Source organism: Euprymna scolopes, chromosome 19 (genome assembly GCF_053919585.1).
Source record: "Euprymna scolopes isolate OS-2025 chromosome 19, ASM5391958v1, whole genome shotgun sequence".
NCBI lineage: Eukaryota > Metazoa > Mollusca > Cephalopoda > Sepiida > Sepiolidae > Euprymna > Euprymna scolopes.
Window position 1 is genome coordinate 150,254,262 of NC_136500.1, and position 14,311 is coordinate 150,268,572.

The 14,311-nt window shown below is 32.5% G+C and overlaps 1 protein-coding gene and 1 pseudogene across 1 annotated transcript in view; both read right to left on the reverse strand.

The window, feature by feature from the left end:
• Positions 1–14,311, reverse strand: part of LOC145240054 (transaldolase-like) — a 49,862-nt gene that overhangs the window by 18,754 nt on the left and 16,797 nt on the right. Inside the window, exons 2-5 of the mRNA XM_080103676.1 lie at positions 9,547–9,670; positions 4,438–4,545; positions 2,208–2,339; positions 680–740 (exon numbers count right to left, since the gene is read on the reverse strand). Coding sequence (XP_079959802.1) covers positions 680–740; positions 2,208–2,339; positions 4,438–4,545; positions 9,547–9,670 — 425 coding nt within the window. The remainder of the gene's footprint in view (positions 1–679; positions 741–2,207; positions 2,340–4,437; positions 4,546–9,546; positions 9,671–14,311) is intronic.
• On the reverse strand, positions 1,777–1,913 carry LOC145240509 (U2 spliceosomal RNA; annotated as a pseudogene).

The window sequence follows — 14,311 nt, forward strand, 5'->3', positions numbered from 1 at the left end:
TGTACGGTGAGAAACCAGAGATATCCCGGAAAATCTGTTCTGGCAAAAATTTACTTTCACCATGACTAATGTTTGTGCAAAATTTCTAAAAGAATTTGAAGTGGTTATTGAGAAAAGTGCGAATAAACGAATGGGAGAGAATTACTAGTTCCAATCTCTCCTTTGGGATATCAATAAAAATTGCAACAGGGTTTATTGCCTTAAAAGGACATTAATTATTTGTAGGGTTCAAATTTCATCACATCTTGTGTTCACATAGTTTCTTAAAATTTCACAATAAAAATAAAAATGGGGGATTTCTTATATTCAAAAGTTTTGGTACAGTTTAATCAAGACATTAAAAAATGAAAATATCGAGAAAAAAAAAAAAAAAAAAAAAAAGTCTGGAGTTATCTCCCCGTTGTGTTTCTAAAATTCAAACAAAAATTTACACAAAATCCGCTGTAAAAAAAAAAAAAAAAAAAAAAAAAAAAAAAAAATACTCGATCAAATTAAGTGAAATTTTTTTTCCGGAGATCTTCAGTTCAAAACGGATACGTGCAATAATTTTTTTTTTTCGATATTTTCATTTTTTAATGTCTTGATTAAACTGTACAAGTGCCAAAGTTTTATTTTCTCAAAGTTAGAAAATGTTGAAGAAATGGATAAAAAAAATAGTTTCATGCAGATAAGAACAGACCTGATGAAAATTAAACAGCAGAGTCATGTTGCAATGAATTCCATATTTCTCTTCTAAAACTCTGAAAAATAAAAATATAGAAAAGTACTTGAAAATATTATACAAAAAAAAAAAAAAAAAAAGTTTTTTAACCAAAACTTAATCGAATTAAAATAAAAATTAAAAAACAAAAATGTAGAAAAAAAATATTTAATGTATATACTCATCATGGAACCAAAATGTTATATTTTACGATTTTTACAATTAATATTTCGCAGCCATTGCAAGACTGATTAAAACAAACAAAAAATTTCAATAGTCAAATTGAGTTGTCTCCCCTGATTTCTAAAATCTTTCTTTTTTATTTTCTTGGTTTAAAAATAAAATAAAAACTACTTGATCAATTTATGTGATTTTTGGAATATGAGATTTTTGTTCTATGACAGGTATGTATATCACAACGATTTTTTTATATTATGTTTTAAAATTAGGTTGAATTCTGGACAAGTACCAATTTTTTTTTTTCACTTTTCTATGTACGTAGCTTGTGTGGCACCTTAAAGAAATGAATATACAAGCTTTCACCAATACGATGTCCTCAGGAGTTTTTTTTGTTGTGTAAATCATTTTTTCATTGGAGATATAAAAATCTCTCAAGGATGGAAATGCATCAAGGTGTTGTTTGCGAAAAGTCTGATAATCTGACTGATCTTATGCCTGCGATTTCTAGTAACATCTCAAAAATTATTATTAAATTTAAAAGATAAAAAATTTGGATATCTGTCTTATAAGTTATACATGTTTAGTTTTTGTCCAGAATTCCCTGTATATTAAACAAGGTTGATAGCCATTAGTCGCGTGCTCTTATGTAATGAATGAATGCGTGAATGTAGGATTGACATGAAATTCTTAAAGATAAACTAAAATGACCGAAAAATGGGCTGAAATGACTTAAATAAATAAAAAGTAAATGACTTAGAATGACTTTAATGAACTTAAGGATGAATTGAATGACCTTAAGAATGACTTGAATGCTTAAAAAATAACTGGAATCCTTCAAAAACAACTTGAATGATCTGGAGAATGACTTGAATGGCTTTGAGACTGACTGGTTGTAAAGTGGGTGATCATTTTACATTAAATTAATACAGAAAATTGATCCCCCACTTTATATCACAAAGTTACAAACATAAGTACAGCATGTAGTAAGAACAGATACTAGACTTTGATCTTGGCCAAAAGGCCAAGAAAAGCTTAAAAATCAATCTTACAAAAATAGAAGAAAAAAAAAAATGTAAAAGTTATGTAATACCTAAAAATTCCTAATTATCACTTTAAAAAGGATTTTCTTTATAAAAATATAATTACTTTACCAATTTATGGAATTTTTGGAATATGATATTTTCGGTTCGTCATGGATATGTACATCATACAGATTATTCTTTTCTTTATTTTTGTTTTAGAGAGAATTCTCGACAAAAGCTACATTTATTTCTTCTAATTTTGTTAATTCACAAATAAAATGGAGTAAGTAAACATTTATACTTACTTGGCAGCTTGGATTCCTTCCCAAGTAGAACTTAATTTAATAAGAATTCGATCTTTCTCGATTCCATCTTGTTTGTACATTTTGATCAATTTTTTGGCTTTTTCTACCATCCCATCTTTATCAAAAGACAACCTAAAGAAAAAAAAATAAAAAAATAAAAAAAAAAAATAAAAAAAATAAAAAAAAGATGAAAAAAAATTGTGCAAAACATTTGTCAACAGTAAAATTAAAATCCAAACAATTGTGCACAAATTTGTCAACATTTGCAGTTATTTCTCCTAGATCTCGAGAAAAAATTAAAGATGAAAAAATTAATGAAAATTTGTTTTAAAAATTATGCACAAATTTGTCAACATTAAAATTTTTTTTAAATTTTAATTGCTAAGTGCTTATTTACATATTTTTTCTGATAAATCTGGTTTCAAGTGAAAGAAATCATACGAAAATATTAAATCGACATAGTATTTCATATTCGTACATACATCATCTTTCACATACATAAAAAAAAAAAAATTGTACAGTAATAATAAAAATCTTTTACGTCCCGTATGAAGATTAAAATCAAAATATAATCTTGAACATTATGTCTAGAATGTTTATTATAAATTTCAATCAAAATTCATTACATTATTTTAATTCTAGAAAATCAATAAAATTTTGGGATCAAGCTTAAGGGATCTTAAGAAAATTGAAATTTAAGAAATCTTACTTAATTGGAGTTGAATAAATGAAATTCAATGCAAAACTGATATTCTATTTTCAAATTGAAGGTTGTGCTCTCATGCTTCCCAAAAATCTATTAAAAATTAAATTTGAATTTATTGAACAAAAAATAAAATAATGTGGTAGAAATTTAGAGAAAACGAGGACACAGTAGTCCAACACATGTCCGAATTAACCTTGAATTGTTTTGCATGTTCATTTATTACCTCACTTGGAAGTCTATTTCAACTGAACAGAGCTGAAAGGGAAAAACAGACCAAATATCAAGGTCTCATATATGATATGAAAAGAAATTGGAATCTTAGAGAGATATCAATCATACCAGTTATTATAGGTGTTACAGGGCTTATGAAGAAGAACCTGAAGTTCTACCTAACTAATATTCCTGGTGAACCAAGTGCAAAAGAGATTCAGACAATTGCACTTAAGGGAAAAGCGAGGATACTAAAAAGAGCTCTCGGTTGGTTTCAATAAAAAGCAGGACAATGTTGGCAGCTGGTTTGGCTGCCTCATACCCAGCGTTACAATCTTCAAAGGAAGAAAATTAAAAAAAAAATAAGAAGGTCTAGGGATTTTGATTGAGAAAGCGTCCCTTCTTCAGTTCAATCAAAAATTTTATGAGTAATTTGAAAAATCGATGATGAAACAGTTTCCTGCAGTGTCTGCATAAACGTTTTTCTTATGCAAGAAAAAAAAGTCAGGTTCTGAAGTATCATTTAAAATTGTATTTAGGAGATAAGCCAAAATAGGATTACCACGTAGTTGTCCGTGCTGAATTTGACATCTTGGTGGTCTTTTATCTGTCGGACTGAGACATCTGTTCTGGATAACCCCAGGAGGTCCCCTCTGCCAAGCTATCCCTCCAGTCTTTCAAGCAGAGCAAGTTTATTGCATGTTGTCCGAGGCGCCTTAATGTTACTAAAGCATTTTTTTTACAGGGTGCTTCTTTATTATGGGCACTAGCTCAATCTGTCCACCTTCCGACCCTTTGTCACAAACCCCCACGGTGGGAGGGAGGTACATTGCGATAACATAAGGCAAAAGATATGTGATCAAGCAAGATCATTGGGCAGACATCAATGTCTAGAAATATTCATGAAGACAAAAAAAAAAAACTGAGAGTAATAGGAGACAAGAAGTTAGTGTCATCAATGATGGCGAGTTAAACAGGGATGAGAGGGAAAAGATAACGAAATACCAAACGTCTTACGTACGACATGAAAAGAAATTGGAATCTTAGGAAGATTTCCATCATTCCAGTAATTATAGGAGCAACTGGACTCAGAAAAAAGAATTTCAGAAACTACCTGACAAATATATCGAGTGAACCAAGTGCAAGAGAGATGCAAACAATTGCAATCAAAAAGACAGTCAGAATCCTAAAAAGATCTCTCGGTTAGAATATATAAGATAGTGGGTGAATGTTTGGCATCCGGTAGGATGCTCCATCGCCAGCCTGAACAAACCAATTAGAAAAATTTTTTAAAGTTAAAAACAAAAGTCTTACCTAGCATCGACTTCTGTAGATACTCTTCCTGGGATGATCTTCAAAATTTCTCCTCCAAACAAAACGTTCAACCTGTCAAGAGCATTTTCTAACTGCTCCTCAGAAGAACTGGGGGAAAAAAAAGAAATAAAATAAAAATAAAATAAAAGACATGATTATGAACAATTCCTAATATTAATATTACTTGGTTAGGATCACAGTGTAGTATCTGTGTTATGTTGTGACGGGCATTGCCAAGAGTCAGAATGATTATTATGATTAATTGTTGAATTATTTAAGTTAAAAAGATATTCAGAAAAATGTTTAAAAGAAAAGAATGTTAAAATATTTCTGTTAAATATTTAACTGGGGATTTTTGGCTTCAGGAAAAAATGTTATGAATAGAGGGAAAACATAAATAAAACTAGTTTGGAACGACGATGTGACTTTCGTGGCAAACAAGATTGTCCACTGACGTAAGGGACACGTTAGCCACGAGAAATCAGAATTAGGAGTCAGTTTTGAATGTGACATCAACAAAACAAGTTGTGAGTTAGCTAGACTGGGTAAGCTAGCAGACAGGAGATGTCTTTGGGTCCAATGGAAGCATCTATAGACCAACTATAGAAAATGTAGGGAGAGAATTAAGAGCTGCAGATGTGGAACATATTCGAAATAAAGAACTTGGCAATTTTGGGTGTTCTATTCGGAAGAAGATGCCTTCATTTTCAGGTCTGCTTTTAGAGTAGAGAGAGAGATAATGAATAAGATACGTGTCACGTTCATTGTTAAAGTGACGTGAATTATTTGACAGACAAAAAATTTATAAAAACTATTTATTTTTATATAAAACATTCACCCTAAGACTGAAATGAAACCCGAAAAAATTTCATTTTTATTATTTTTTCAACATTTTTATTAGACGAAATGTACGACAATCATATTGTTTTTAAAATTTGGTCTTTCTAAGGTTTGACAGATTGGCCTTTTAAAGGCCAAATTTGGCCTTTTTTACACTCTTTCATTACAAAAATTGCGGCCAAAACAGTTCTAAGAGCATAAAAAAGGCCAAATTTGACCTTAAAAAAGCCACTCTGTCAAACCTTTAAAAGCAATATGGCGGCCTCAATTGTCGTACATTTAAGTCTAATAAAAATGATGAAAAATAATAAAAATGATGAAAAAATAAGAAAAATGTATTTTGAGTCTAATATAATGTGTTTTATATAAAAATAAATAATTTTTATAACTTCTTATCTGTCAAATAATTTATGTCGCTAAACTGCACATTTGCGATGCTAACCACTAGATGATACACGAACATCGATTACAGAAACACATACACACTAGACATACACAGACACAGATATATAAACCTGAAATACAACATTCTCATCTGGAGGATTATTTTCACGTTTCAGTAAATGTAACATCCGACCTTTATCTTGTTGAATTCTGGAACCTTTTGTTAGACTTGGGAATCTGCACGGAATTTCGAACGGAGCCCTTTATTTAATCCATGGGGGTAGGACACTCTCGTTCCATCGGCCACGACTAAGTAGAACTCCTAAGTAATTCGTAATTGTATTTTGAGTCTCGCCCACACAGAGGATTGAACCATAAACCCTCAGAAGAGTATAACTTTTTGTGGAGTTGAATGTAATAGTCAAAGAAGCGAGCACCTACGTGTATGTGCCTTATGTGGCTGTACAACTTACCTTCAGGTGGCGTCTGAGAGAAAAAAGAGATTAAAGATGGTGGCCGTGGCTTTATGAGGTATGAGCTTGTGGAATCGCACAAGATCACACCGCCCACCACACACATATGCAAATAAAATGTAGTCAGTTTTTTTTTTTAATAAAAAGCCTATTGGCAGAGGTGAGAGGGACAGACACGTGCTGGAAGTTGGGAGAGAAAATTGTGAGGAGGAAATACTGAACGTTATTATTTTTTTTTCCAGCCCATTTAACTGCACTTTTACAACTGAATACCAAGTACTTTATCCATTACGCCATGGTTTCTAACAAACAAAAGGTTCCCAGAAATTAACAAGATACACCTGAAGAAGGCCAGAGGTTATATCAACCAAAACCTTGTGCAAATAACATTGAAGTGGAAAACATTACTTTGAATAATCCAAGTACGAATGATCAATCCTCATCTCAAAAATTCAAAAACTTAATAATAATAATAATAATATATAACATATAATAATAATAATAATAATAATAATAATAATATATAATAATAATAATAATAATAATAATATATGATAATAATATATAATAATAATAATAATATATAATAATAATAATAGAATAATATAATAATAACAATTGAGTTCAACAATTGATTTAAAGACAAAATGATATTATAATTAAATTTAAGTTTTAAATGCAAAATTGACAAAACAAAAATTAAAAAGTACAAAACTTTTGGGCACTGTATCTGCACACGCTCACAAATGTAATGTTGCTCGTCTCAGTCTTTCAATTCTGATCTATTTCTTGTTTACTTTGTTCCAGCTCGTCTAGTGGTCTTCATCGATTTGCTGTTTTGATACCTTATTGTAATACAGCTTCCTTTTCTAATTGTTCGTTTCCAAGAACTGCAGCTTTGAGAAACTTCCTGCTGACTGTTTTCCTCCTACCTATAAGTTGATCTTTTCAAAACCAAGGTCAATAGGCATCTCCCGTCTTTGCGATAGTCATCTTTCAGTCTTGTTAGCCACTTAGATCAAGTGGCTTCATGCCTTATATGGAGCAATTTTCACACACGCAAAAAAGTCTCTACAGCTAGTAAGTAACAAGTGATTTTGTGACTGGGTTTGAATCTCTCAACCAACAGTAATTATCACTTCTTGTACTGATGATTGCGTAAACACGAAACACTAGTATCTGTTGGTATAAATTGTTTATATTTATTCGAAAAATATAGTGTGTATATATATATTAGTGGCTTGGCAATGCCACAGGAGAGACAACTAAAGCAGCAAAAATGAAAATATCACAGACTTAGCACTTGCATAAACCGACTTTCTGCTAGAAAATCCAGAATTACACAAGAGAATTCAACTATATAAACAGTAAAAAAAAAAAGTCAAATATAAAAGGAGGTATCATTAGCTGTTTACCATGTAACTGTTTTGGAGGTATATCTGGTTGACACGAAAGTTTCTGCAACTTTTAACTTTTAAATTCAGATGAACACATCTCGGCTCAAACTAAAATTTATGGATCGAAATAAGCATCATCAGAATACACTTTTGCCAACGCAAAACAAGTGTAATATAAAAATCTCATGTTCTGGCAGCGATGAAGTCGCTGAAGACGTTTTTGATATTGCTTAGGCTTTTGAAGCATTTCTCACATAGAAAGTTATCGAGATGCTTGAAAAAAAAAAAAAAAAAAAAAAAAAAATGGTAGTCAGTAGGTGAGAGGTCTGGAGAGTATGGTGGATGAGGCAGAGTTTCATAGCCCAATTCGTTCAACTTCTGCAGGGTCGGTTTAGCAATGTGCGATCTGACATTGTCATGGAGAAGAATTGGGCCTTTTCTGTTGACTAATGCTGAGTGTCGTCGTCATAGATTCTGATGCATTTTATTTGTTAATAGTACTTCTCCACTGTAATGGTTTCACGCGCATTAAAAAAAAACTAATGGATGAGACCGGTCGCAGACCATCAAATAATCAGCATGACCTTCTTTTAGTGCAACTCTGGCTTTGGGAAGTGTCGTAAAGTTTAGTCATCATCTAACTACTGAGCGTCACCAATTGTCGTAAAGAGCACTTTCCATCGCAAGTCACAACCCAGTCAAGAAACGGATTGTTCTTGTTGCGTAAAAGGGAAGATAACACTTCATAACAGCATTTTTTTTTGATTTCCGTTCAATTCATAAGGCCCTCATTTATCAAGATTTTTGTCTTTCCAATCTATCAAGTGGTTGAAAATCATTGTATACGTTACGTCTAATTCAGAAGCAAGTTCTCGAACAGTTCTGCATGGATTGGCTTCATTGTCAACATCCGATAGCCGACCACTGCTCATTATCGTCGCCGCGATGAAATTTTTTAAACCACCATTGTGTTGTGCGTTTGGTAGTGATTCCTGGCTTAAATGCTTTGTTGATATTGTGAGCTGTTTCAGCAGTTTTTTTGGCCTAGCTTGAATTGAAATAAAATTATGCAAATTTGCTTTTTTTCCATTTTGTATTCAACGTTCTGAAAAGAAGATATAATTGTTTTAAAACGATTGTAATTTAAATGATTAGATAGGGTGAAAAAACTTAAAATGATATCAAGTAAAGGTATAACAAAAACTTACTTGAAAATACATCATTTGAAATCAAAATTGAAAATTCTGCAAAAACTTTCTTCTCGATCATATCAGCGTATAACGATTAGATCACTGTCTGACTGACGTAAATGAACATTTAAAATTAAAATGTTTAAATTCGACGTTATTTCACGCGGTTAATGGTAGCCGAATGGATTAGGTGTTCGCTAAATCGAGCCAAAGATGTCTTGTGATGCGGGGTTCGAATCGTTCGACTGGTATTAATCGTGACACCCTGCACTGAAGATTCCAGAAAGGATGAAACACTAGTGTCTGTAGGTATTTAATAATTATTATAGTAAAAAATTATATATATATATATATATATATATATATATATATCTATAAAAGTGAACGTGTCTGTCTGTCTGTCTGTTTGGGTACATTTCCCTACGCAATAACTCTGTCAATTTTTAGTCTATAGACTCGAAATTTGAAATACCGGGTACTGAGATTTGGAAAAAATCGATGTGATGGGTGTCAGCCAGAAATTTGGCTGTTAAGGGGTCAAATTTCAACGATTTGACCTTTAAGAACTCTACCAAACTCCTCCGACAATTTTGGGTCTAGACACTTGAAATTTTAGATATAGGTTCCTTGAACCTGGATCTAACTTAATAAAGTGATTTGAGCCCGAAACTATAAATTTTAAGGGGTCATAATAGGGGTCAAAGTTTTAAAAAATTAACCGTTTTTTTGCTTTTTTTGCACAGCATACACCTCCAAACACCCGAGCAACGCCGGGCACCCCTGCTAGTAAATAAATAAATAAATAAATAAAAATATATATATTACCCTCCTTGATCCCTGGCCCACTGGATAGCCTTTGACATTAATTCATCATATTCAGGCATATTAGCAGCAGCTAAAATAAGAGAAGGGTTGGTGGTTGAGTCCGTCGGTTTGTATTTCTTCATCGCTGTAAGAGACAAAAACATTTTCGATTAATCAAAAAATAAACAAATATTTGCGACAAAGGTTTAGATTAATTGAGTATTTTTAAACTTTTTGTGGAACTGTTTTATTTTTGATAAAATATGATTGAAAATATTTTTTAAAAGTTTTTACTCTGAAACGTATTTTTTAGAATGGTTTTAGGATGAAATATATTTTAAAAGTTTACATAAAAAATAATCTTTACTTTGAAATGTTCTTTTTTTTATTATTTTCCTTCAATCAGCCCATTCACTGGACCTGAGTATTTTTAGTTGAAAAAAAAAAAAAAAAAAAAAAAAAGAGAACGGTACACAGTTTGGATGTGTGGGCGGGCGCCAAGCCCTGCTGCCACACCCAGGGTCTGCCAACAGCCACCTGATTGAACCAGGGGATCATCACACTCTTCAGCACATCCAGGTACGCTTTGGTGTTGACTTTCAAGCCAACTTCAAAGATGTGAGGTAGTATGATGTGGCACTCACTTGAAACCACACCAAAGACCATAACTGTGGCTGGAAACTTTATTTTCATCATCCTGGGCATGTGCCTGTCATTCGTAGCAATCCAGTGATGAATTTTGAGGGTGCTGGCAATGGTTCTGTTGTCATAAGTTGGATCGGTAGAGAGCATAAATTGTACAGTGGCGCATCTCCGATCTCGCTCATTAAACATTGTATCACTTTCAGACAAGATAGAAGGCTCCAATCGCTCTTGGAATTTGTACACAACTGACCAACTAGTAGATGGTCTGAAACACAAAAAGAAAACTGGTTTTCATCAAACAGAAATGGAATCGTGTTTTTTCTAGGGCGATAATTATATCGTTCCACTCTTTTTTGTCTTGTCTTGATTATTAGGTTAGTGCAAAATTTTTTTTTTTAAATCGGATACATATATGTCAAAAAACGGCATTATTTTTGCACCAACCTAATACCAACCTGCACCCTACACAATTGAAGTTTGCGTGACTAAATTCACTGAATTGAATCTAATGAAAATACAACACAAATTCGAATGCCATTCAATCATTAAATTCACAACGCTTTCTGCCATCCAACCAAAGAAGCTTTAGTCGATGTTCAATTGATAGTCAGGTTTTATTTTATCACTGTTCAAATGATATGGAGGGACACTTTGATGATCGTCTTATCAGCAGGAATGTTATTGGCTCCCGGAAAACCGGTTAGACTGCTGCATGGTCAATTGTCAGTGTTTAGGTTAGAAATATTTGAATAACAGAAAGAATGTTATCGGAGCAAAAAAGTTGTTTAACTGGATAAAATATTTACATTAAAATAGTTTCCAGGAATTTTAACTTTGGGGAAAAGGAATAAGTAAAAACAAACATGGATGACTATGTGACGGAGATCGGACGATAGTCATGTGGTGATACGTGTCGATGTCATTTATGGGGGGGAGGTCTTTTTTGAGAGAGACACATAGAAATTAGTCAAGAGCTGAGAGTTGGCAGTCAGAGGGAGAAACACAGTCCACTGACCGTACGTAATGGCTCCGAGAAGGGGAGACTGTTGAAAAATATACATAGTAAAAATATAAACTTAGCGTGAAGATTTCCGATGGAGAAACCTGGGTAAATAAAGCTGCTGTAAATATAACCAAGACTTTGTGTCGTACAAATCATCATGTGCAGCTTTTTCAAGGATTTGTCAAAACAAGACCAAAGATAGAGCAGGTTTCCCTATTGGCTGATGTTCACCCCCCCCTCCTGCCCCCAGAGAACTGTATCCATCTATTATTTTAAAAAACGTCTTATGTTATATGTCCTATTTTTACTCATCAAGAAATGATCACATATACATTTCAAATATATGTACACTCAAAATTTTAGAGAATCAAATATATTCCAAGTCAAATAAGAAATAGACACATTCATATATATATATATATATATATGGAAATTCAATTAACTTTCTTGAAGTTATATATTTGGATTTTACCGTCACTGGATTATTTATCTTCCACCAGACTATCCATTCATGTGTAATCACCTTTTTCTTCACCATATTCCTTCTGCTTCACTTTTTTTGTTATCAAGTAAGATCTTTGATTTACTTGTTTCATCAAATACTTTTGCATGCAAAATCCGATCCCACATTTTGCTAATTCCTACCCTCTGATGAGAAGGAAAGTATTTCTTCGAAACTCCGCGGATTAAGGACTATCCACTTATCTAGCGTTTCCTTTTCAGATTAAATATGTTTTTAACTCATTTCAAAGTGTTTTTTAACATGTTTTATTAACTGTTTGCTCATATATATATATATATATATATATATATATATATATATATATATAAATATTTTTTTTTATAAGTGACCTGTACATTTTCAGTTGACCTATATTATTTTGCCCTATATATATTTTCGCGCCTTTAACATTTCCTGTCTGGGTCAGTTTGACTTTTGTTTCCCTTTATTTTATTTTATATTTAACTTTATCATTTTTTTTTTTGTTTTTTTTCTCTTCCCAGATTTTTTTTATTTATAGTTATGTCTCGGAAGTAGAGTGAAAAGCACATCTTATTTTTCTTTTATTAATATTATTTTTTTCTTGTACACACTTTTTTGTGAATTATTCCACGGATTTCTGCGTTTGGATTATTATAGACCATCTTCTTCCAATTACGGGATTTCTTTGAATTTTACTTGTACAAATGGAAATTCTTTTAACTTTCTTGAAGTTTTACATTTGGATTTTACTATCACTGGATTTTTTATCTTCCACCAGACTATCCATTAATGTATAATCACCTTTTTATTTACCATATTCCCTCTTCTTAACTTATTTTGTTTTCAAGTAAGATCTTTGACTTACTTGTTGTTTCATCAAATACTTCTGCATGCAAAATCCGATCCTGCATTTTGCTAATTCCTACCCTCTGATGAGAAGGAGAGTATTTCTTCGAAACTCCGCGGATTAAGGACTATCCATTTATCAAGTGTTTCCTTTTCAGATTAAATATGTTTTTAACTCATTTCAAAGTGTTTTTAACATATTTCATTAACTGTTTGCTCATATATATATATATTATATATATATATATATACATACACACACACACACACACTCACTAGCAGGCCGCTCTGCATTGCTCGGTTGTAAAAGACACTTAAATATATTTTGATCAATACAGATTTTGTATTATTATATTATATTGGACCCAATATATAGTAATGATTTAAAAACTTAAAAAAAAAATAAAATAAAAATGACTGGTGCACTACCACTGAGAATTGAAACCAAAACGTTTAGCTTACGATTTACTTTTTCCTTTGATATTAATGCCTGAGCTATGAAGACATGTTTGCTGCAAGGTTAAAAATAAAACATGAACCAATAGCTATTACGTTACGCATGCATATTTGTAATCCCATCGTTTGACCTTCCCCTGGCAAATTTTATTATTTTAATTTTCACTTTTGTACGAATTTTCCTGGGCTAAATGTAGAAAATGTGTAAGGAAAGTCCTTTAAAATTACTGCGCTCTCTGTAGATGTATAATGTTGCAGCAACGTAAAGCAATTCAATAACCAGTAAACACCGGTTCTGCACGGAATCCAACTAGCAAGGTACCTAGACGGACGCGAACGGTTACTCAGAACAGACCCAACAACGGTAAGATATGCTCACACTCACACAGCACGAGAAGCAACAGCAACACGATTCCCGACCAAGTCAATCATCGCTCTCCCAACGTCTTTCAATCACCCGCTTTTAGGACCGTTGCAGGCCGGCTAAATTTGCATATTGCGAGAATTCACGTGACTTTGCGAGATATCATCCTTTACAAAAGACAGCGGCCGCCATCTTGATCTTTCTTTCTCTATTTTCGGTCGGCGATGCCGAGCCGGCCCCGAGGTAAGTCTTTCCTTTTCGTCAGTCTCTCTTACGCACCCACACAACACACAAACACGCAGGCGCTTGTCTCCTGGATGCACATTACACTAAAACCCAAATATAAAGTTTCGCACGGGTTCAAATACCCTATATATGAAGTTTGATGTCTGTAGACCAAAAACTGACAGAAGAGTTTGGTAGGCAAATTTTTTTAAGCATTATATATATATATATATATATATATATATATATGCATACATAAATATATATAAAAAAGTTTGTTTTCTATAACCTTTTTACAGAAATATTACGCAAGTATAAATCATGTAGAATATCTGCATGAATATAATTACACGTAATAGTCAACTAAAAATGATCATCCCATAAGAAAATCGAGAAAACTAATCGGAAATTAATTAAAATGAATATTTAAAAGAATATGCAAATGAGCTAGATCATTTGCTAGTGAATGCGATTCTGCGAGCCATATTTAATAAAGTTGTATTTTCTTTTGAAATAAACAGAAATAAGGGTCTTTAGTATGAATATCAATAACCCCCCCCCCAAAAAAAAAACAATTTGTAGGAGTATAGATAAATATATGGACACATTATTATACTAGCAGGATCAGTTAACCGGCGTTACCCGGTGGAAGCATATTCCCTCTGTGTAAAAAAGTAAAGTATTGCCACCCTCAACCTCCCCATGTTAAAAACAGTTTTCGGAATAGACCTCTCCAATCTTCCCATGGTAAGAACGGCAGTCG